The 21,598-nt window shown below is 42.6% G+C and overlaps 1 protein-coding gene across 7 annotated transcripts in view; it reads left to right on the top strand.

Annotated features, from left to right (window-relative positions):
- The window catches only part of LOC308573170 (ankyrin repeat and fibronectin type-III domain-containing protein 1-like), a 384,306-nt gene that overhangs the window by 62,874 nt on the left and 299,834 nt on the right, over positions 1–21,598 (top strand). For 3 of the 7 annotated variants that reach the window (XM_081169829.1, XM_081169832.1, XM_081169831.1), the window contains one exon: positions 5,094–5,348. The exons of 2 other annotated variants lie outside the window; for them this stretch is intronic. In XM_081169829.1, the coding sequence (XP_081025955.1) occupies positions 5,227–5,348 (122 nt within the window). In that variant the 5' untranslated portion in view covers positions 5,094–5,226. Of the gene's footprint in view, positions 1–3,275; positions 3,371–5,093; positions 5,349–21,598 lie in introns of those variants that run through there. 2 more of the 7 variants (XM_081169836.1, XM_081169835.1) reach the window with 2 other exon arrangements.

A 21,598-nucleotide genomic window follows, 5' to 3' on the forward strand; every position in this document is an offset into this window, starting at 1 on the left:
CCCGCCCGGCATCAGAGTTTCGTTCCGATGCCGCGCAGGGGGGAGGAGGCGTCCCCCCCGCCCGGCATCGGAGCTTCGTTGCGATGCCGCGCGGGGGGGAGGAAGCGTTCCCCCCCCGCCCGGCATCGGAGCTTCGTTCCGATGCCGCGCGGCGGGAGGAGGTCCGAGGACAGTGGGGAAGACGCGCTGCGCTTCCCCGCTGTCCCGGAGATTTCCCTATGGGCTGTCTTGCGAGGCAAGCCCATAGGGAAATTCGTTTTGCGAAGCGCCTCCAAAACGGAAAACCCTTTCGTCTAGCGGGTTTTCTGTCTTGCGAGGCGTTCGTCTTGCGGGGTACCACTGTAGATCAATTAAAATCAATGGACACAACTTTGTCATGTTTATTAATGTCAGTGGATCTACCCTGAGTAAAACTTAGTTGAATTCCACGCAATGAGCCCAAACTATTTAGTGGTTTAAGGCTGCAATCATAGGTATACTTTTCCTGGGAATAAACTGAACATAGTAGGGTCTACTTCTCAATAAACAGGCACAGATTTGTCCAAACCAGCCCCTTAAATTGTGCCTGGAAGCTGATTAGCATCCACTACACTAGTTCTTTAAACACCCAGGTGTAACATTTTTTCCTGCTTCCTGCTTCTTTCTTTATTTTAAAGCATTCTTATCTTGCTCTTCAACCAAGAAGGTTCCTAGAGCCACTTACAAATGTCATTGATAAGACAGCTTCTGTCCTCAGGTTAATGATCTAAAAGACAGGACACAAAAAGAAGAGGGATTTGTGAAGTAGGAGGAGAAAAGAAACTCTGGCACTATTTCTTAGCTGGAGAGGAATCAGCCAAACACTGGTTTTTAAGTAGAGTGGATGGAGAGGCTCTGCAGTCCTGTCTCTGCCATTCCCTCTCCTGAGTCAGATGGAATCAGCTTAATTCAGTTAACAAGCAGGCTGCCACATTATATTCCAGCTTTAGGTTACGAACAGTCTTTTCAAGCAGCCCTATGTAGAGCACATTACAACTGACTTGTAAAGTTGTTTATAATAGTGGCCAGGCCATCCTTCTCTTATAGTGCAGTCCTAACAGTGCAGGTCTAACCACATTTACTCAAAAGTAAGCCATATTGAATTCAGTGGGGCTTCCTCCCAGATAGGGTTAGGGGATTGCAACACTAATCCCCAGACTAACCATTTAGCCCATCAAAGGTAGCTGAGCTTTGTACCTCAGTGACATTGCTTGAAACTTTTTTCAGGCTCTTTACAGTATATCAAAACTTAATCTCACTTTTATAGATGAGACTTTCCTTTCTACCATAGTGTGCCACGACCTATTAAAGTACTTAGAAAAATAGGCAAGTGCAGTCAAACAGTGTCTTGCAGATAAATTCACTTTTGTATGTGTTCCAGAATAGGGATTGATGTGTCAGTCTGTTTCCAGCCAGTGTCGATCATTTGCTCACTTATAAGTCTGATCCCATCCCATTTCCTCATTAATTTATCATATTTTTTAAAAAAGCCTAGGGCTTGCTGATCAGAAGGTCAGCGGTTCAAATCCCCGTGACAGGGTGAGCTCTCGTTGCTCGGTCCCTGCTCCTGCCAACCTAGCAGTTTGAAAGCACGTCAAAGTGCAAGTAGATTAATAGGTACCACTCCGGCGGGAAGGTAAACAGCGTTTCCATGAGCTGCTCTGGTTCACCAGAAGCGGCTCATTCATGCTGGCCACATGACCCGAAAGTTGTCTGTGGACAACGTCAGCTCCCTCGGCCAGTAAAGCGAGATGAGCGCCGCAACCCCAGAGTCGTCCGCGACTGGACTTAACGGTCCGGGGTCCCTTTACCTTTACATATTTTAAAGTTATGTGTGTTGTATTTTTTTAAGCAAATAACTTAATTTGGGACATTTGGCAAGTGTGAAAGGTGATGGATTCCTAAGCTCGTGGATCAGGCCAGTTTGCTCCAGAATTTCAAAATATGAAATTCTTCAAGCATCTCTATTCAATAACAGACTTTTGGGTGTGATTTATTACATATTCTTTTCCCTTCCTTGCTGTTGCCCCTTCTGTGTTTTTCTAATATACATATGTTTGGACCTCTGACCCCAACCCTGAACTTGGTTTTATAAAGAACTCTTGGAGAATGGGTTATTACCAATTTGAATGGTTAGTCCCCCATATAGAGGGTAATATTTTGTCTATTGTAAACATATTTTATCTTATAGAAATGCTTACCTTTTTTATGTATATTTTTAACTTCTGTACATTTTGATGCTTGTATCATATAAATTGAAACATTAAAATCACGAGAGAAAAGTGGAATTTTATGCTACTGGATATTGCTTGGAATTGAGATAACTGGTGACCATTTTAACACATGAGTGGTGAGGTGCTAGTATTTGATCACAAACACATTTCTACTCATGTAGAAAGAGATGTTTTCATATGCCTATCATAGTGCTGCAGAATATATTACAGCTCCCCACCTGTAAGTCCCAATTGTAGTTCACTCAAGTCGATACGAAAGTGCAGCCAAGCAAACCCTGAGAAGCTTTTGCTTTACTCTTTCTTATCTCTTGTTACATGGAATATTTAGAGGCGATATGTTGCTTCTCCCCCTTTCTTCAGACCTCTCCCTCTTGCCTTGCAAGTCTGTGGTATGTTAACTCCTCTTTCTCCCTTGTGTTGCTTAGTAGCCAACAATTTCTTCTGCGTCAGGTAATAATTATTATAGCCCTCCCAAGGTGTCTGTGATTCCTAAAAATGCTGTCTGCATCTCAAAGAGCTTCATTATATGGTTTGGATGCTTAATGCTGATAAAGTGTGTGTGTTTGTTCCCTTTCTCACTGTGTCCTTTGCCCACCCTATAAACTGCTGCTCCTCTTCTCCCCCCACCCCAGCCTTGGTGCCTGATTCCATTCTGTTGTTCCTGACCTCATTTGGAATATTGCATATCTCTGGATGGCAATCCTGTGCCTGATAAGAGATGAGGGATGGAATGTGAGACTGAATGTACATGTGAGAAGACCGAGAGCAGGAGTGAATGCTGTTTTGATCCATCTCTCTGCAAGTGAATTGATTGCAAAAAGAAAAGAAGAAAATTTAATGCACCATCAAGGCAGATGTGGAGTTATTTGAATTTGGGGAGGGGGATGGAGGAGAGATTGCCCGGACTTAATCCAAAGGTGAATGGGGTCTCAGGGCTGCACTCTCTTCTCATAAAATATTAATGGAAACAAGAAGGTGTTGTGAGAGGTTTTCTACCTGCTGCCGAGCAGCTGAAGGGGAAAAAGAAAGAGATTCATTCAAAGACTGCAGGGAGCTGCTGCTGCTACCGTCGCTGCAACAGAACCTCCTAAAGCCGTTCAGCTGAAAAAAGCCAGCAGGTGTCTTATGCACATAAATTGGTCTAATTTGGGTTTGTTTTTCTTGTCCTCTTGTCATCCTTCACCTCCTTGCACCCCCTTGTCTTCTGCCCTCTTTGCCTCTCCTGTGTTTTTGTGTTCTGCTATACTTGATGTTTAGGCATCTGCACCACTTTTGCTTGTGCTGGAGCATGAGAAGAGAAATTGTGTGCTAGTGGTTACTGCTTTGTACAAATTTGACTGAATGCAGGTTTTGCAGTTAATGATATCTTGGAATAATCCTGTTTGCAGAGATGAGGATGCAGGAAACAGAAATAGGGATAGTTGCCTCTAAAAATTTCTGATATACCAGTGAAAGCACAGCATAGAATAGTACAGCATTGAAATTTTCAAACATATCATAGGCTTTCACCCCCTTTCTCTTTTCATTTCTCCTTTGGAAGCAGCTGGCAAAAAAAATACTGTTGATACTGGATGCTGTGTTTGAAACATGGAAATCCAACTAATGGAATTAATAAAACAGAATAAAAACAGATGCAGAAAAAGAATTTGTTTGCAGGGAAATTATGTGACAGGCTTGCAGTATTGACTGCTCCTTTATTGTGTGTTCTTTATTGTGTGTATTCTGCTTTCGGCAGAAAAATAGCAGTTAACATTTAATTTTTAATATGGCACCCACAGCAGAAGGTTGGAAAAGAATACAAAACAGTTTGTTAATTTGATGTTCCTGTTCATTTACTCTTGTCCTTTTTGTCTAAAAGGTAATTAAATGTGTTTCTATCATGTATTTTCTTGCTTCTTGTATCCAGCTGTGCTGCTTCTCAACTGAACTTTAATACCTACATGCTCATTAGGGTTCAAATGAGTTTATGAAGACACATCAACCTCCCATCAATGCCTCTTTCTGCTATCCCCTCTATGGTAGCAGTTTGATCAAGGGAGTTAGAGATCTGATAAGCATGAGTGTAGCTGACTAGCTGAGGATTTTAAGAGGGACAATTGCATTCTGCTATGCAGAATTGCTCATTGGTGGATGCTGGTTGTATTTTCTAGTGCTGAAACAGAGTGCTGGGGTGCAGATAACTGTAAATAATTTCTAAATTAATTGAGACCTAATTAATAATAAAGATTTATCATGATAGAGTAGGAAAGGGGCTGCTATGTGAGAGGGATATTGGTGCTGCTGGCTCTAAAGCACAACAGTGTACAGGAGGAGTCCAAAGATCTTGTTATTAGTACAGTATATGTGTAGTACTTGGGTCACTAGGGTTAGAAGTATTTGACTACACACAGCCCAGTTGTTCAGGACATGTAATGATTTTTTAGCTTTCTAATATTAAAGGTTTCTTTCTCTGTACCATGATGAAAAGTGATTGAGACTTAATATACCTCCCCCTTAATTAAATGCGTCTTTAAAGGCCAAATGCTCTCCATTTCTGATGTAGAGGCATGTCTTTTTGAAAACCTTACACAGTAGGAACAGTGAAATATAACCACTCCGTACTAAAGGATTCCCCTTTCCCCAGATGGGATTATTTTTCTTCTTAATTCAGTTCTGCAGTAAATGTGTGTGTGTGCGCGCACACACACACACACACACACACACATGGAAGCACTGCTTTCATGAGTGTGTACTTAATTCCTATATGCTGTGTGTTGCTTTTGTATGAAAAATATCAGTGCATGAAAAATCATGGTCTGCCCTTCCTAAACTCCTTGCTTTCTGTTTCTCTAACTCTCCTAGCACACCTGCTCAGCACAGCAACCACTGTCGACAAATCCTGAGAAATGCAAACACACTGGCTCTAGCATATGAACCTGTGTGTAGATTCAGGCACACGTATGCAGATGGTAGAAGGTCACACTGCGCTGGTGCCATGTCGTCTTTTGGAAAGCTTACAGAGTACTTCAGCCTAAGGAAGTCGAGGAATGAATTTCGATCAGATCGGCGGAGTAGCAGGAGGAGTGGCAGCTATTGCTGTAGTATCACCGAATGCAGGTAGTGGGCAAAATTTTTTTAAAAAATAAAATTCTTTAGCATGCGTATATGCCAGGGTAACTGGGATAGGGGGAAAGTGAACTGCTCCCACTTTCTGTGATAAGTCTTCAGTTAAAACGGGAATTCTGAAAAACAGGAGTACACCTAAGCACTGAGGTCTCCCCATTCCTATAGTAAAGTATCGGATTACAAGCACACCCAAGCAATATATTCAACTTTCCTTAGTATTATATATAGTTATCTTCACAACTAGTACCAGTGGTTGTACTTCAGTTCTAAGTACATTTCCACCCCGACATTTCAAGGAGGGTTACTTTCCTATTTGTTCTAGTGAGCCCAGTGATGCTGTGTCTTTTTGAAAAACAGATCCATTATCATGGCTGGCCATACCATTGGAGAAAGTGAGGTCTACCTTAGGCAGATGCTAGGGGGCAGCAGCTCCCACCAAGCTGGTACCCATAAGCTCTCCAAGCATTCTCTTCTGCTGGAGAACAGAACTATGCATGGTTCATGACCTCTCCTGTACTCCCCTTCCCTCCAAAAACGTAGCCTGCTGTCTTAGGTGCAGTGGCAGATGGTTTCCTGTCACCAATGTTGAAGCAGGATTCAGCTGCCAGTGTGGTCAGCTTCTGTACATTATATGGAGAAAGGAGCCTGAGTATTACAAAACACTGAGTAATCATTTCTTACCTGAAAAAGGTTTCTGTTAAACACTCATCCTATTTTATTTGTGTGGTGTCTTTTATTTTTACTAGATTATTGTGCACATATTTCCAATTAAGCTTATCAATAGGAGGAGGAGGAGATTGGGGTCCATCAGACTTAAAGCTACGGAGGGAAAGGGCAGGTTATTACTGTTGACCTTAGTGAAATCACTATCATTTTGCACTGCTCTATGCACTGGAATCTAACATGTAAAACTACTAAAAAACCAAATCGTAGATTGAATTCTCATGAATGTAAACAGTGATTATGTTATTACAGTTATTCATGAGTGTTTGCTTTAATATCTTTCTGTCTGTTTCACATGTAGAGACACTCATTCTTTTTCTCTCTAAGAACGGGGGTACTTGATATTTTCTTTTTTGCCAGGAGGATTGGGGTGAGTGAAGTCATGATGGGACGTTCTGGAGTACCTTTGCCATTAAGACAAAGCATTGGTTTTACTCCTGTAAGAAGACTATAGATATGTGTTTGTTAGAAGACTAAATCTATATTCCATAGAACTCTTTTCTTTGGATGTTATTAACAAACTCTTTGGAGGTTATTAATGTTGGTACTAAACCTTGTAAATACCTGATCTAATCACCAGATTGAGTGTGTGAGGTGGTTGAATGGTTGTTCCATTGATATTACTGGTCCCATTTTGAAGTTCAGATGAAATACTGAGTGGCCGCTGGGACCATATAACACCAGTCCTAAAAGACCCACATTGGCTCCCAGTATGTTTCTGAGCACAAGTAAGATTGTTGATGCTGACCTTTAAAGCCCTAAATGACTTTGGCTCCACCCCCATTGTTCAGCCCAGACACTGAGATACGGCTCAGAGGGCCTTTTGGTGGTTCCCTCATTGCGAGAAGTGAGGTTACAGGGAACCAGGCAGAGGGCCTTCTCGGTAGTTGCACCTGCTCTGTAGAATGCCCTCCCATCAGATGTTAAGGAAATAAACTATCTGACTTTTAGAAATAAATTTTAAAAATTGTCCAGTAGCACCTTAGAGACCAACTAAGTTTGTTCTGGGTATAAGCTTTCATGTGCATGTGTGACTTTTAGAAGACATCTGAAGGGAGACCTGTTCAGGGAGGTTTTTAATGTTTGAGGTTTTATTGCATTTTTGATATTTTGTTGGGAGCTGCCCATCCTAAAGGGATCAAGAGCTACCTGAGGTCTATAGACTTTGTGCCCTCCACCCCACTGTTTCATGCCCCTATATGGCTCTCAGATCTTTGGGGGAGGCTTTTACTTCAGTTCCACCACCATGGGAAGGGGCCTTCTAGGTGGCTGCTCGCTTCTCTTGGATCAGCCTATATTTTGTTACCATTAAACAGAATATTTGTTGTATATGCTAATCTTGGCATGCAATATCACAGCTTATTTAAAAGTCAAAGTAGCACTTTTCAGCAAGATACATTGGTCATAAGCTTCCAAGGATGATGAAATTCAGAGCTGATCTGTAGGATCACCGAAAGTTAAGGAATGTCGGACGGTTTATACATACTGTTGCACATATTGTTGCAGTTTTTCTCCTGATTTTTTTCGTTATCTTAGTTTGTTGAATTTTTTCCAGCTTGTATGTGTAGGAATGTTGAGCACCCACAATAGCCATTACAGAACATGGCAGCTATTGCTGTATCTCAGCTCCAAAATAGAAACTGGAGTGTTACTGTTACTTATCTGTGTAACCATTACATGCCCTACTGTAGATACTTGTGTTTCAGTGTTTATCTATACCATCTATTTTAAGATTTAATTGGTAACCCAGGAGAAATAAATCTGTGCCATAGAATTGCTCACACAGATGCTGTAGTGCATAGTTTGTGTGCTGCTGGATTACGTTTATGTCGATATAAAGAGAGTAGCTATAGATATTAATAGGTTTCTTTTAATGAGCTTTTCCTTGCCTCTCAGTCTTCAGAGACTCAGTAGTGATTGTGAATCACACTGGTAGATGGCATTTTGGATCATCTCAAGATGGTTGGAGACAGACTGAAGCCTTTTAATACTGTGCTTTTTCTTTATAGCTAATTTATTTATTACAGTATGCTTAACAATATACAAGCCCAGTGTTGCAATTTTAAAATCCAAAAAGTTGGTCGACTTCAGTGAGCTTTCATGTGTTTCAGGTATTTTTTTTCTTCCTGCCACAACATAATCCACCCCTACAAAAGCTCTTGGGGTCGTCTTCCTAGTTAGCTTCTGTCCATTAAAGCAGAGAAAAACTTGTTACAGGCACAACTTCCATCTTCTTTGATGTAGACCACTGTTTCTCTTCTTCTCATGGGCTTCCATAACCTTCACTGGTGTTTTTTTTAATTACAGCTTGGGATACAAAATTAACATGATTACTCAAGGGACCTGAAGTTCTAGTACTTTGCAAGGATACAGTTTGCTAAATATTTATGTATTTCATCACAGTTTATTTTTGAATTGAAGTACATGATTCAAACAAGAAATCATTCACCAACCTTTGGTCTCTCATCTTTGACAGTGTGTGCACTGATCCTGCTATTCTTTTGTAACCTATAATATATATATATATATATTTCCTGATGGGCCACCAAACAAAATATGTCCTATTTTAACAAGAGAGTGATTGTGTCAAGGGAGGAAATGACATTTAGCTTTGGTTGCTTGATTGAGCTGCTTAGGCTTTGCATATTAAACCACAAGAAGCTTTAACTCTGCTCTTTGATGGAGGCTTTTCCTCATGGTTTGTTGTCTCATGTTTTTTGCATCACTCAATTGCAGTCTAGAAGGTGCAAATCATGGGATGGGATAAAAATGATGTGGCTGAAATGCACATGCTCTTTCAAATGTGCTTATTCTGATTTACCTTGTTTTAGGTAATAATTTTTGGGGTGGAGAAACACAGGTAGGGCAAAGGGTAGAGTGGTGTTACCAAAGTAATACTTGTGAACTGCCCTGAGACCTGTGGCTATAAGGTGTTATATAAATAAAATAATGATGATGATAATAATGAGGATAATAATAATAAAAGTAATAATAATAATGAAAAAGCTTCTGTTGTGGCCATCACTTATCACATTCATCCTGGCTGAAATAAAATTGACTTTGCAGAATCTTTTTTAAGCTGTGCCTCTCAGCAATACTGCTTTAACGGGAGACAAGTCATAATTATACCCATAGATACATGCCACCAGCAGTTCATGAATGATATTTTGAGAGAAGGGAGGGAAAGGGGTGGAGCTCTTCCTGCTCCAAAAAACTCCATGAAATTTATTGGTGTCTTTTGTTCCCCACTTCAGAGAGCACTTTTTAGGAATTGCCTAAGAATGTGGGTACCGTTAGAAGCTACACAGTACGATGTATTAAACATTGTGACATTGTATGTAGTGCTACTCATCTTAATTGTAAATTATTTTGCAGTATTGCAAAGGAGGTGTGCATTTCCTGCAATGTTGTTTCCCCATATCTGAAGACCAAACTAGATGTGATGACTTCCGTGTTTGCTTTTTGTTTACTAAACAGCAATTACAGGATGGAGGTAGATTTGGGATCAGACCTGTGCTGCTGTTTTACCACAGGGGGAAGGCCTCTATTGGAACTAATTGTAGCTTTATTTATTGGGCAAAATGCAGCTGTGGGGATTGGGCATCTAAATCAGGATCATAGCAGGGTGAAAGAGCCAAATAATTTCCCCCTGTCCCATGCTGTGATCCTGATCAAGATGATCCCTTGCTGGTATTTAGTAAACAAAACCAAGGCTGTAAGGGGTTAATCATATGCTTTCTATTTCTATTTGGCGAGAGAGAGACAGAGAGAATTTAAATGATAGTCTTTCGTTCTGATAATGAGTGACAGTTTTTGCTAAATGTAAATTGCAAAGTAGTCCTAAAACAGAGTTATGGCTGTCTTAAACCCCTTGGGTGAAATTTATAAAATGGAGTTACTTTAAAAGAATTAGTTGTATTTCTCAAATACTACAGTGGTGCCCCGCAAGACGAATGCCTCGCAAGACGGAAAACTTGCTAGACGAAAGAGTTTTCCGTTTTGGAGGTACTTCGCAAAACAAATCTCCTATGGGCTTGCTTCGCAAGACGAAAATGTCTTGCGAGTTCCTGCAGGGTTTTTTTCCTCCCCCCCCTTTTTCTAAGCCGCTAAGCCATTTATCAGCTGATCCGATAAGCCGCTAAAAGCCGCTAATAGCGCTAATCCGCTAATCCGTCAATGGGCTTGTTTCGCAAGACGAAAAAACCGCTAGACAAAGAGAATCACAGAACGGATTCTTTTCGTCTTGCGAGGCACCACTGTATTTGGTTTGGAAGAAAGTATTGTGTTTGGCATAAGATTAGATGTGACTGAAGGCCATATTCTGGAACTATCTTGAAAGATTGTCTTGCAGTGATGTCCTCAGGACCATATGTTTAACAAAGAGATTATGTGTTAGGGATAGCAGTCTATAATTGGTGATGTTAAGAAACCTGGTAAATGCTTAATGTGTAGTTATTTTTTTATTTATATCCCACCATACCTCCAAGGAGGTCCAAATGGTGTAAATGGTTCTCAGCCATATTTTATCCTGACAACAACCCTGTGAGGAAGGTTAGATTGAGAGAACCTGGCTGACCAAGGTCAGTTAGATGTACTTCATGGCTGAGTTTCCTGGTTTCTTGGGTTGTAGTCCAATACTCTAGCCACTACACCACGTTGATTTTGAGTATTAGAATGGACTGGATGCCCTTGGAGAAAGGACCTTTAATGTACCATTCTGGCAATAGCACATTATAGAAAGTATAATTAAGAATGAGTTTTGGGCTGCCTGATTTCTCTTCTGCATCAGTTCCATCATTGTGTGCCAGCTTCAGTTTAAACCACAGTTTACTGTTGCATTTGGACTTGGAAACTGTGGTTTAACGTCAGCTTACTAACCAGATATGGTCTGCATGGGCCTGATGCCCAAATACTTGGAGGGCATGGAAATTCTTTGGAGATCTGTACTTTAAAAAGGGTAACCTTGTAGAAAGCAACAAAGAGTCATAACCAGCAAACAGCCATGCATTCAGTTTTACATGCCACAAGAAAGTATTGCACAATTAGTTAACAATATATACATTAAAGATAAGAGGAGGGAATGCCCCTTGGCAGATTAGATTTGGAAAAGGTTTCAAAACCAAACTGCTGAGTTTGGGAATACCAACCACTGCTGAAAATGGGTGGATACAAGTTAGATACAAAATTGGATACAAAGTTATAAAGACAAACTGGATGAAGAAGCCTGGGTAGGCCGTCTATTTATTCCGAGTGTGGATCCAAGTGATGCCTGCTGATGCAGTTGGCCCCGCCCCTGGGGAGGTCCTGCACAGTAACCTGCCTGTGATTGGCCTATTTGCAGGCCAGCTATGATCCAACCAGACCCCACACACAGCATTGCCATGGGATTGCGCGGGGGAGGGGGGGACAGTGCCAGATTTCAACACTTCCTGCCCAATAAGAGGCAAGCAGACTTACCAAAATAAACCTGTTTATTTCCTGTTACGTAGTGATGTTGTACTTGGTTATGCGTACAGCCTGGTTTTGTGAATGTTTCAGTGTATGTTCATATAATAAGCAAACTCAAATTCAAAAAGCTTTGAAGACCACGAGTGCCAATCAAATGACCCACTACTGAACAATGTTTTGATTGAAGCTTTTGCACAAGCTGGTCTAGAATGTGGATACACAGCTTGTATCCACCAGGAGCCATGCATTCAGAGTTGTAGACCCAGTTTTGTAGATCTCCCTTCTAGTTGTGGTCAGACACAGGGCCTTGCAGAGTAAGGCAGAGGCCCGGGCCAGGTAGATAATGTGTCCTCCCATTTTTTTTTACCCTGGGGATAACTGAAGTCTTATAAATAAGTAAGTATATAAATAATTTTCACAAACATTATGCTGACAAATAATTTTATTTCAAGGCTAGAACCTTATCTGCATATAAAGACAAAATGGAAAATATAGATATACAATAGTGCTTTTTAAAAATACATAGGGAATATATGCTGACCAAGGCCCCTTTTGCAATCGGAGGCCTGGGCCAAGTGGCCGGTATGCCCCCCCCCCCCGTCTGGGCCTGGTCAGACAATCCCAGTGCCCACCCCCAGCCTTTGACCTTCAGGTGTTTGCTGTAGACTTATTTTTATCCATACAGGCTTTTAAACTGAGTTCTGATTTATGGTTTTCACTTTTTTTAGCATTGTGTTATTTATTTCACAGAATTTATGTACAACTCCCTTCATCTCTGGTCATTGACCATGCATGCTTGTGGTTCAAAGGGCCAGAGGTTCCCCACACCTGAACTAGATGATTGATAGCAACATGAGTTGCTTTTACTATGTTTCTAGGTTGTTGGAACATATTGGTATTAAGGGCAATTGTACACACATGATGATTGGTGAAAAACCTGGTTCTTGTTTCAGGAAAAGGAAGTTTTGACTTGTGAGTCATCAATGCTTGAAAGCGTATTTTATGCTCCACCCACCCACTGCTTCGTTGCTGAGTCACTGTTGGGTGGATGGAAAATTGTCATCACCCTGATTTTGTATGCAAGTTGATGGAAGGAAGCAATTTTTAGAGCTGAAATAATATTTACATTTTAACTCTAAAAATTGCTTCTTTCCATCTAAGAAGAGGTCTTATTAGATGTTGTGACTGGAGGAGATTTTTCTAATGTGGCTTTGCAAAAAGAAAGGGGAAAGAGGTTGAATAAAGCAGATGAGTAAAGTTTCCCCTTTATTAGAGAAGTCACACTCTCAGTGTGCTGAAAAGTTTCTGTGGGAAGTGCAATCCAATCCAATATCCTAATGCTAATTGGATTTTTCTAATTCGGAGTGATGCCTTCAGTATTGTGATTCTGGGAGCAATCCTTATATTTAATATTTTATATATTTATATCCCTCATTTTATGATACCTCCTTACAGGGGGATTGCAAAAAAATTAAATGATGCAAACAATAAAATAGCATAAAATGCAGAGACATGTGAAAGAAAAGGCAATAACTTTTCATTTGTGTATTGTTTTCCAAGGGGAAATGGGCAACCATTTCAGATAATGAAAATTGTAATTTTCACTGTTTCATACACAATTTAGTAACTTTCATGAAGGAGTAGTGTGCAGAGTGGATTCACCATAAATTCACAGAGGGTTGTATCCAGTGCTTTGCCAGGGCGGCACCATTGGCACAATGAGACTTCTGCTTTCTTCCCTGCCTGCTCCCCCCAGGGAGGGTCCCCCAGTCCTATGAAGTTGATGGGCAGAGCAGGAGGGATGGAAGAAGAAAAGGAACTTCTGTTGCACTTATTGTAGTCTTATGCGCCACCAACAGAGCTGCAGTGTTGGGTGTGGCCCAGAGTTTGTGAGTGTTGCCTAATTACAAGCACTCAGCTCATAATGCACACTCCATAGATTTGGACACATGGTAGATCAGCCACTTAAAGTCAGAGAGCTACAGTGGTGCCCCGCAATACGAATGCATCGCAAGATGGAAAACCCGCTAGACGAAAGGGTTTTCCGTTTTTGAGCTGCTTCGCAAGATGATTTTCCCTATGGGCTTGCTTTGCAAGACGAAAACGTCTTGCAAGTGTTCCGATTTTTTTTCGCTCCCCCCCTTTTTCTAAGCCGCTAAGCCGCTAATAGCCTTTTAGCAGCTAATCCGCTAAGCCTTTAATAGCCGCTAAGCCTTTAATAGCCGCTAAACCGCTAATAGCGCTAATCCGCTAAGCCGCTAATAGGGTTGCTTCGCAAGACGAAAAAACCGCTAGACGAAGAGACTCGCGGAACGGATTAATTTCATCTTGCGAGGCACCACTGTACTTTGCTGAAAGTTGACAGCTCACCTTTTGTCCAGAAATTGATTCTTGCCCTTGCAGCTGAAGGTTCTGTGAACTGGCCCTTAATTAACAGACAAGAAATGTGCTATTCATAGGTAGTACGCACTTTGGGAGAAGTGGTGGGTGCAATGTAGATTTACAGAAAGATATCATTGGAAAATAAGATTTGACTAAGCCAAAGCAGAAGCCAGTAGAGCTTATTCTTACTTTAGTTTAAATGGATTAGTAGGAGATTTGATAGAGATCAGTAAGCAGAAAACTTCACACTGCTTTGATGAAATATTTTAAATTGGGGTTAAAATATAAATGGTTTTGTTTAGTTTAGATTAGTTAGATTTATTTATTGCTTCACAAATTGAAAGGATGCCTAGAAAGCAGGTAAAATTCCACATATATTTGGTATATATAAACACTTTTCATGGGAGGAGGTCCATGGCATGTTCCTGAGCATCCAGACAATGATTCCTAATGTGACACCTTGTGGATTCCTACATATTTCAATGCTTTCGCTAGCCAGAGGCTGTGCTGAAAAAGATTTTTTTCATCCGACCATTCCCATATTCTGAATGCTTGCTATGTGGGAAACAGCTTTGTGTGTGTTTTTCTTTGCATTATTGGCATGGATGAATTTGAGTTTGATTTATTGAGGCATGTCGTATTTATTTAGTGAGTTTTTGGTGAATACCAGCCAATTTGGATGTTACTTTCATTAGGCAGTTGTGGTTTTAGCTGATAAGCAATGTGAAAGCTGTGGTCCGAGAGAAAAGCTAAGGGAATGATTGATAGACTCTGTACTTGAAACATGAAAACTTGAGTGCTGAAGGTGGTAACTCATCACCAGCTGAAGAAAGTGAGAGTAAGAAATTATAAGGTGTATCTAGTTCCACAGAATAAACATATAGGTGTTTATTTAATTTTATTTCCATTTTGGCTAATGGATGAAGAATAAACATGTCCTGTTCATTACCCTTGAGTCAATGTAAATTAACAAGGGAGGAGAGGGCAGACTTTTTTGACAAGAGTTGGGGCATTGTATTTGGATTTTTCATGCATGTTTAAGTCCTGAGCAATGGGCAATTAGCTGTGTAAATACTTTCTGGAGAAACTGCACTATGGTGGTGACAATCTGAACAAATTCACTCATCATTTATTTTAAAATGCAAATTACAGTACAAATTTAAGACTTGGGAGGATTGAAAGGCTGATCCTGTAGACGGGCACTAGGCTACCTTTAGAGAGCTGAATATGCAGTGTCTGCACTTATGTGGTTCTGCAGATTTGCTCTGAACCCAGAATATAATTTGAAGGCTCCTGAGACCATCACCTTGCTGAAGCTAAGCAGGCCTGGGGTGCCGTCAGTGTCTGGAGGGGCAACTGCCTAGAAACATCACTCGTGCTGCCTTGGACTCCATAACAGAAGAAAGCTTGGGATATAAATGTTAAAAAATTAAAAAATTAAAACCATTACAAAGTGCTATATCATGGAAACTAGAATGTATATTAAAATATATATATTCTAAATGCAGTAGTGGTGAAATTTGAAAGCCTGGGTCTGTATTCAGTAATTAATAAAAAAGTAGCAGCAGTCTAAGATTTATATATTGAGTTAGATTATTTCCCTGCTACCTGGGTAAGCAAGGATAGAACGTCAATAATAGATTTGGATTTTGGGCTGTAGAGGTAGAGAACCCTTCCCTTTCATTAAACTTACAAATTCTATAATTCTTTATAATTGGTTATCTAGCTGGGGCTGATGGAAGTTGGAGTCCAACAAAATCTGGATGGCCACAGGTTTCCAACTCCTGTCTTGAGGTCCTTTTTAATTCCACAGTTCTGTTCCGTACAATAACTTCACATTAACTTGAATTTTAAGTGCTGGAGTGGTCAGGCTGCTTCTTTGTACTGTAATAAGCTACAGTACAGCCTGCATAGAATTTAATGTTTTGAACTTGGTGTGTTGGGTATGTTTCCATCCACCTGTTATTTGAAAGCAAACACCTGCCTACAGTAAAAAACAACAGCTGCCTCATATACCCTGAGAGTAGCACCCATCCCACTTGTCCGCTTTGATAGGCTAGCTGTTCAAAGTACAGAGAGTCTGAGGTTCCACTTTTCTTGAGGCCTTCAAGGGCTCTACCTGCCCCCTTGAGAGTCTCCTCCTGAGGTCTGATAAAGCCAGATCACAGAGTCACAGCCTGTATTGTACTGTGTCCAGGATGAAGGAGATTCTGAAAGGGAACGTTCCAGTACTTTTCTCTTTTCCCTAGGCTAACTGACAGAAGCAGCAATCACTTTGCTTTGTGGTCCTCTACTGCTAGTTTATGTAAACTGAAGTTTGAGACAGAGCAGTTTATCTCTCTTTTATAAACAAACTTGTTTTAATATATTGCTTCTGAACACTTAACAATCACATAAACTGTAATTTGTGGCCCATATTTCATATACTCATTCAAATATTTGAATGGATTAGGGAAGCACGTTATTAGTTATGCAGAAAATTTAGCATGACTCTTTAGAGCTTATTTGATTCCTCAAACTGTTCATTTCACTTCTGTTATTTCTAAAAGGAAAGCTTTATACTGGCCAGTTTTAAGTTGTATTGGAGTAGTTGACTTTTTAGATGCACAAGGTATGAGATCCATAGGGGGTCCATAGGTCAAAAACCAGATTAGGTCAGAAAGGCAATGAAGTGCTTTCATTAGACCATAGAACATCAGTGCATTAAAATTATTTTTGCTTGTTCTCTGGTGGAGAAAAGTTATTTCATTTTACACCATGACACTCTGAGCAATCTTCTGGGGTCATTCTGCTTAGGAAATTGTGATAATCAAGGATGTGAAGGCACAAATTACTGGCAACAGTGGTTGTTGAAAATATATTGGATTCTATTTGTATCTCATGCTTCTTTCATAGAGTTGAGAGTGGCATAAGTAGTGTTCCCTCTTTTTAGATCATTCCCTGATTTTAGTTCCCTTTTTTGCTATTTAATGAGATGATAGTTTTCATGTGTGTTCCACATATGTAAACGAAGGTTTCCATAATACGATTGTCAAGATCATAATTAATAATTGTTACGTCTCACTTAAAAACAGCTTACTTAAGAATTCTACTTGTCTCTTTGCTCATTGGGGAAATACCGTATTTTTCGCCCTATAGGACGCACTTTTCCCCCTCCAAAAATGAAGGGGAAATGTGTGTGCGTCCTATGGGGCGAATGCAGGCTTTCCCGGGCTTCTTGCAGCTCCGCGCCACCCTCCGGATACCGGCGCAAAGCTGCGCGGAGCTCCGGAGGGTGGCGCGGAGCTGCCTGCGCTCCAGGGCTTCTTGCAGCTCCCCGCCACCCTCCCGATCCCGGCGCGAAGCTGCGCGGAGCTCCGGAGGGTGGCGGGGAGCTGCCTGTGCTCCAGGGCTTCTTGCAGCTCCGCGCCACCCTCCCGATCCCGGCGCGAAGCTGCGCGGAGCTCCGGAGGGTGGCGGGGAGCTGCCTGTGCTCCAGGGCTTCTTGCAGCTCCGCGCCACCCTCCCGATCCCGGCGCGAAGCTGCGCGGAGCTCCGGACGGTGGCGGGGAGCTGCCTGCGCTCCAGGGCTTCTTGCAGCTCCGCGCCACCCTCCCGATCCCGGCGCGAAGCTGCGCGGGGCTCCGGAGGGCGGCGCGGAGCTGCCTGCGCTCCAGGGCTTCTTGCAGCTCCGCGCCACCCTCCCGATCCCGGCGCGAAGCTGCGCAGGGCTCTGGAGGGTGGCGCGGAGCTGCCTGCGCTCCAGGGCTTCTTGCAGCTCCGCGCCACCCTCCCGATCCCGGCGCGAAGCTGCGCGGAGCTCCGGAGGGCGGCGCGGAGCTGCCTGCGCTCCAGGGCTTCTTGCAGCTCCGCGCCACCCTCCCGATCCCGGCGCGGAGCTGCGCGGGGCTCCAGAGGGTGGCGCGGAGCTGCAAGAAGCCCTGGAGCACAGGCACCTCCGCGCCACCCTCCCGATCCCGGCGCGAAGCTGCGCGGGGCTCCAGAGGGTGGCGCGGAGCTGCAAGAAGCCCTGGAGCACAGGCACCTCCGCGCCACCCTCCCGATCCCGGCGCGAAGCTGCGCGGGGCTCCGGAGGGTGGCGCGGAGCTGCCTGTGCTCCAGGGCTTCTTACAGCTCCGCGCCACCCTCCCGATCCCGGCGCGAAGCTGCGCGGAGCTCCGGAGGGTGGCGCGGAGCTGCCTGCGCTCCAGGGCTTCCTGCAGCTCCGTGCCACCCCCCGGATCCCGGCGCGAGGTCCTGCGGGGTCGCAAGGCTTGCAGGCAGCAGCCTGCAGCCCATAAGCTCGGGGGATAGCAGGGAGGCGCAGCGCCGCCACCCCGCTATTCCCTGACCTGATCTGAAGGCTGGGGGGGGGGAGAAGCAAGCTTGCTTCTCCCCATCGCCAGCCCCATAAGCTGGGGGACAGCGGGGCAAGCCGCTGCCCCACGGAGGCTAGAGATGCTGTCCCTGAAGGCAGAAGAGGGAGATGGAGCGCTCTGTCTCTCTCTTCTAGCTTGGGGATGGCTGCGCAAACCTGGGGGGGAAATAAATTTTTTTTCCTTGATTTCCCCCCCAAAAAACTTGGTGCGTCCTGTGGGCCGGTGCGTCCTATAGGGCGAAAAATACGGTATGTAAAATCTAGATATGATGTATTAAAAGTGTTTGTCTGAAACCCTCCTCTATAATGTGATATGAATACTGAGCCTGTAAGCATAATTTTATGGTGTGTCCACACAAGCATTTTTCCTGTGTCAGTTGGCACTGATAAGGAAGAAGATAGTTGCTGTAATCCCAGACTATTGCTATTTGGCTTTTGTGGACAGCACAGCTACCCCTGAGCCTGCTACTATCTGTCTATGCTATACTGAGAGTGGGGGGAAGCATATGGGTTAACTTCTAGTGGGGAAAACAATTCTCAGAGGCCTGTTTAAAAATGACTTCCATGATTTATTTATTTATTTGTTGGATTTATTTATATCACACTTTTTCTCCCAGGAGCTCAAGGTTGTGTATATGATTCTTTCCCTCTTTCTTTATCCCCCAGAGTGGGACGCGGGTGGTGCTGTGGTCCAAACCACTGAGCCTCTTGGGCTTGCCAATCAGAAGGTTGGTGATTTGAATCCCCACAATGGAGTGAGCTCCTGTTGCTCTGTCCCAACTCCTTTGAATATATTGGGAGCAGCATCCACTGAGGTTGTAAACTAAAGGGTGGATTGGAGTGGATGTCCTGTTGTTAGGGGATGGGACCTCTGTGCTTTGCATGACTTCATCTTCTTCATATGGTGCTTGGTTTGTGTCCCCATGCCCCATCTTTTTTGAAAGCCCTCTCAGTCCCATGTTTTGCCCTCTTTTTAGCCCCCCCCTCCTAGTCAAGCTCTTATTACAAGCGAAATTAGATGTGATCAATACAGGAGACTGAGAGGTAAAACTGTGCACCCTGATTCATTGTCACTTCATCTCAGCATCGGTGCCATCACAGAGTATTGCTAGGTTATCTCCTAGAAACAGGCAGCTGGCATGAGACATGACAAGGCGGGGGAAGGGAAATGTGATTGTGCTGGAGGATATGATTTCTGTGCACAGAAGTACTGTGTTTCTCCATGTTGCCATGTAGCTTCTGGCTGGGTCATGTCAGAGTTTCTAACTTATTTTACTAGGGAAATTCCAAAAGAAACCAATGTTTTGGGGGCATTTTTTTGCTAGCAAAAGAGAATACCAATTATGAATTGATTATTCTTTTGTGTTCATCATCATACTTAATATATTGAGATAGAAATATCAACTGCTAAGCTTTCTTCCATTGATGTATACATAATTGCATTTGTGTGAAGAGAGTTCTGGCCGTGACAACAACTTTGTGAGATAGCTATCTTTTGGGTAATTACAGTTATCTCATGATCTTATCATGATCTTATCAGTATATCGCGAATAAGCAAATGTTGCACAGTTTAAATTAATAGATGGATCTTTAAGAAACAGTCTTTATTAGTACCTGGCTGCATTGCTTATTGCTGCTGATCCTCAGTTCAAGAATCGAGAGGTGACAGTGTCCAATAGGTGAAAGTACAACTCCAGCTATATGGGAAGAGACTGTACAGTTCATTTCAAGCTGGTTTCAGACATCTCTTTTGAATGAGTGTTAGAGATGAAAGAATTCCAGTGGTCTCAATTTAAATATTATTAAGAATCAAACTTTCTGATTTGTTTGGGTCTTAGACCATTGCTAAAAGGATGTTTATAGACAAGCAAATGCCAGTTAGTTTAATTCAATAAAACTACTATCCATCAACTAATTATAATGTACAATAGAAAAGGAGGAAGGAGTTCTTGAGGAGGAAATAGCCTTTGATATGTGTTACTCTTTCCACACCCCAAAACTATAGAGATGAGTTTTGAATGTGTCAGGGAACTGCCATCGGAAGGAAGGGAGGTGGAAGGGCTCACACAGGTTGGGAGAGACTCAGCAGCTGAAGAGGGAACCAGTAGGGGGAGAGGAGCTGAGCTGAGGGAAAGTGAGCAGGAGGGATGGCTCCGAGACACTTCCAGCGAGGGCAGTGGGGAGGTTTCAGGACCTCCCGTAGGGACACCCACTCCTCGCCGGAAACTGTCACGCAGAGAGTCCAGAAGACGTGTTTCCGTTAAGGAGCTTTTATGTTGGAAGCGATTCCGAAAGCAACCACTGTCGGAATCTGCCAGCGACTGAGGGAGCCATGTTTAAGGGGCTCCGTTACAGACAGAGGTTTGCAAACTTGATCAAACTCTGAGGGACTTGGATTTTACGCACAAGCAGCTCATCGTCCCATCACAGAATGTTTGTCTGGTTTGCATTTAATAAGACAACTAAATAAATCTGAAAAGTTGCTCCAGAGTAGTTGAATGGAAAGATTTAATTATGAGTGAAAATTCAATGAAGTACAATTAGTCCACTTTGCATTTAGGGGTGGCTGACCTGTGACCTTCCAGTTTTAGTTAGACTTCAGCTCCCATCAGTCCCAACCAGCATGGTCAAAGATAACAGAAATTTTAGGTAATTTCTATGGGTCTACTATGACTAAAACTTAGTTGAATACCATGCAGAAAAATCTAGGACTGGTGTCTGCCGGGCATCAAGTTATGGAGTACAGTCTTCTACATGACTGCATGATCTCAAAATGCACATACTGTAATGGATCACTTATTTGAAAGCACTAGCACTTTCATGTAAAATATCCATCCAGGATTTTTGATATGGGGATGATTCTAAAGAAAAGTAATTTACCAGTGGATATTTTAATGGCACACTGACTCTGAACTGCACCATAAGCCACTCTGAATGTTAGAGCGGCCCCATATCCAGTGGAATATTTTGTAATGGAATTTTAGGATGAATTACTTGACATTTGTCATGAATTCCACAGTGGATTATACTCTGACAACACCTGCTGCATGTATAGGTGCATCCTGCACTTAATTCTGGCTTGTGCTGAAGGTGGAAAAGTAAGCCTGCAGCTCTCTTTACCTGAAAGCTCTTGCCTTAAGTGGGTCACCAAAATAAATCTGGGAGGCTTTGGTTTTTCTGGTTGTTTAGAATAGCCAGGCATATGTCCAAATTAGCTCAAGGCCAAACGAGGCATGACACAGCCATACCTGTTGAAAATTAATAATAGCAGGCTTGAGGCTGCAATATTTTTCAGAATTGCATTATATGGGGAAGTGAGAGTTGTAGCCTA

This window comes from Podarcis bocagei (assembly GCF_964188305.1).
Source record: "Podarcis bocagei genome assembly, chromosome: 14".
Taxonomy (NCBI): Eukaryota; Metazoa; Chordata; class Lepidosauria; order Squamata; family Lacertidae; genus Podarcis; species Podarcis bocagei.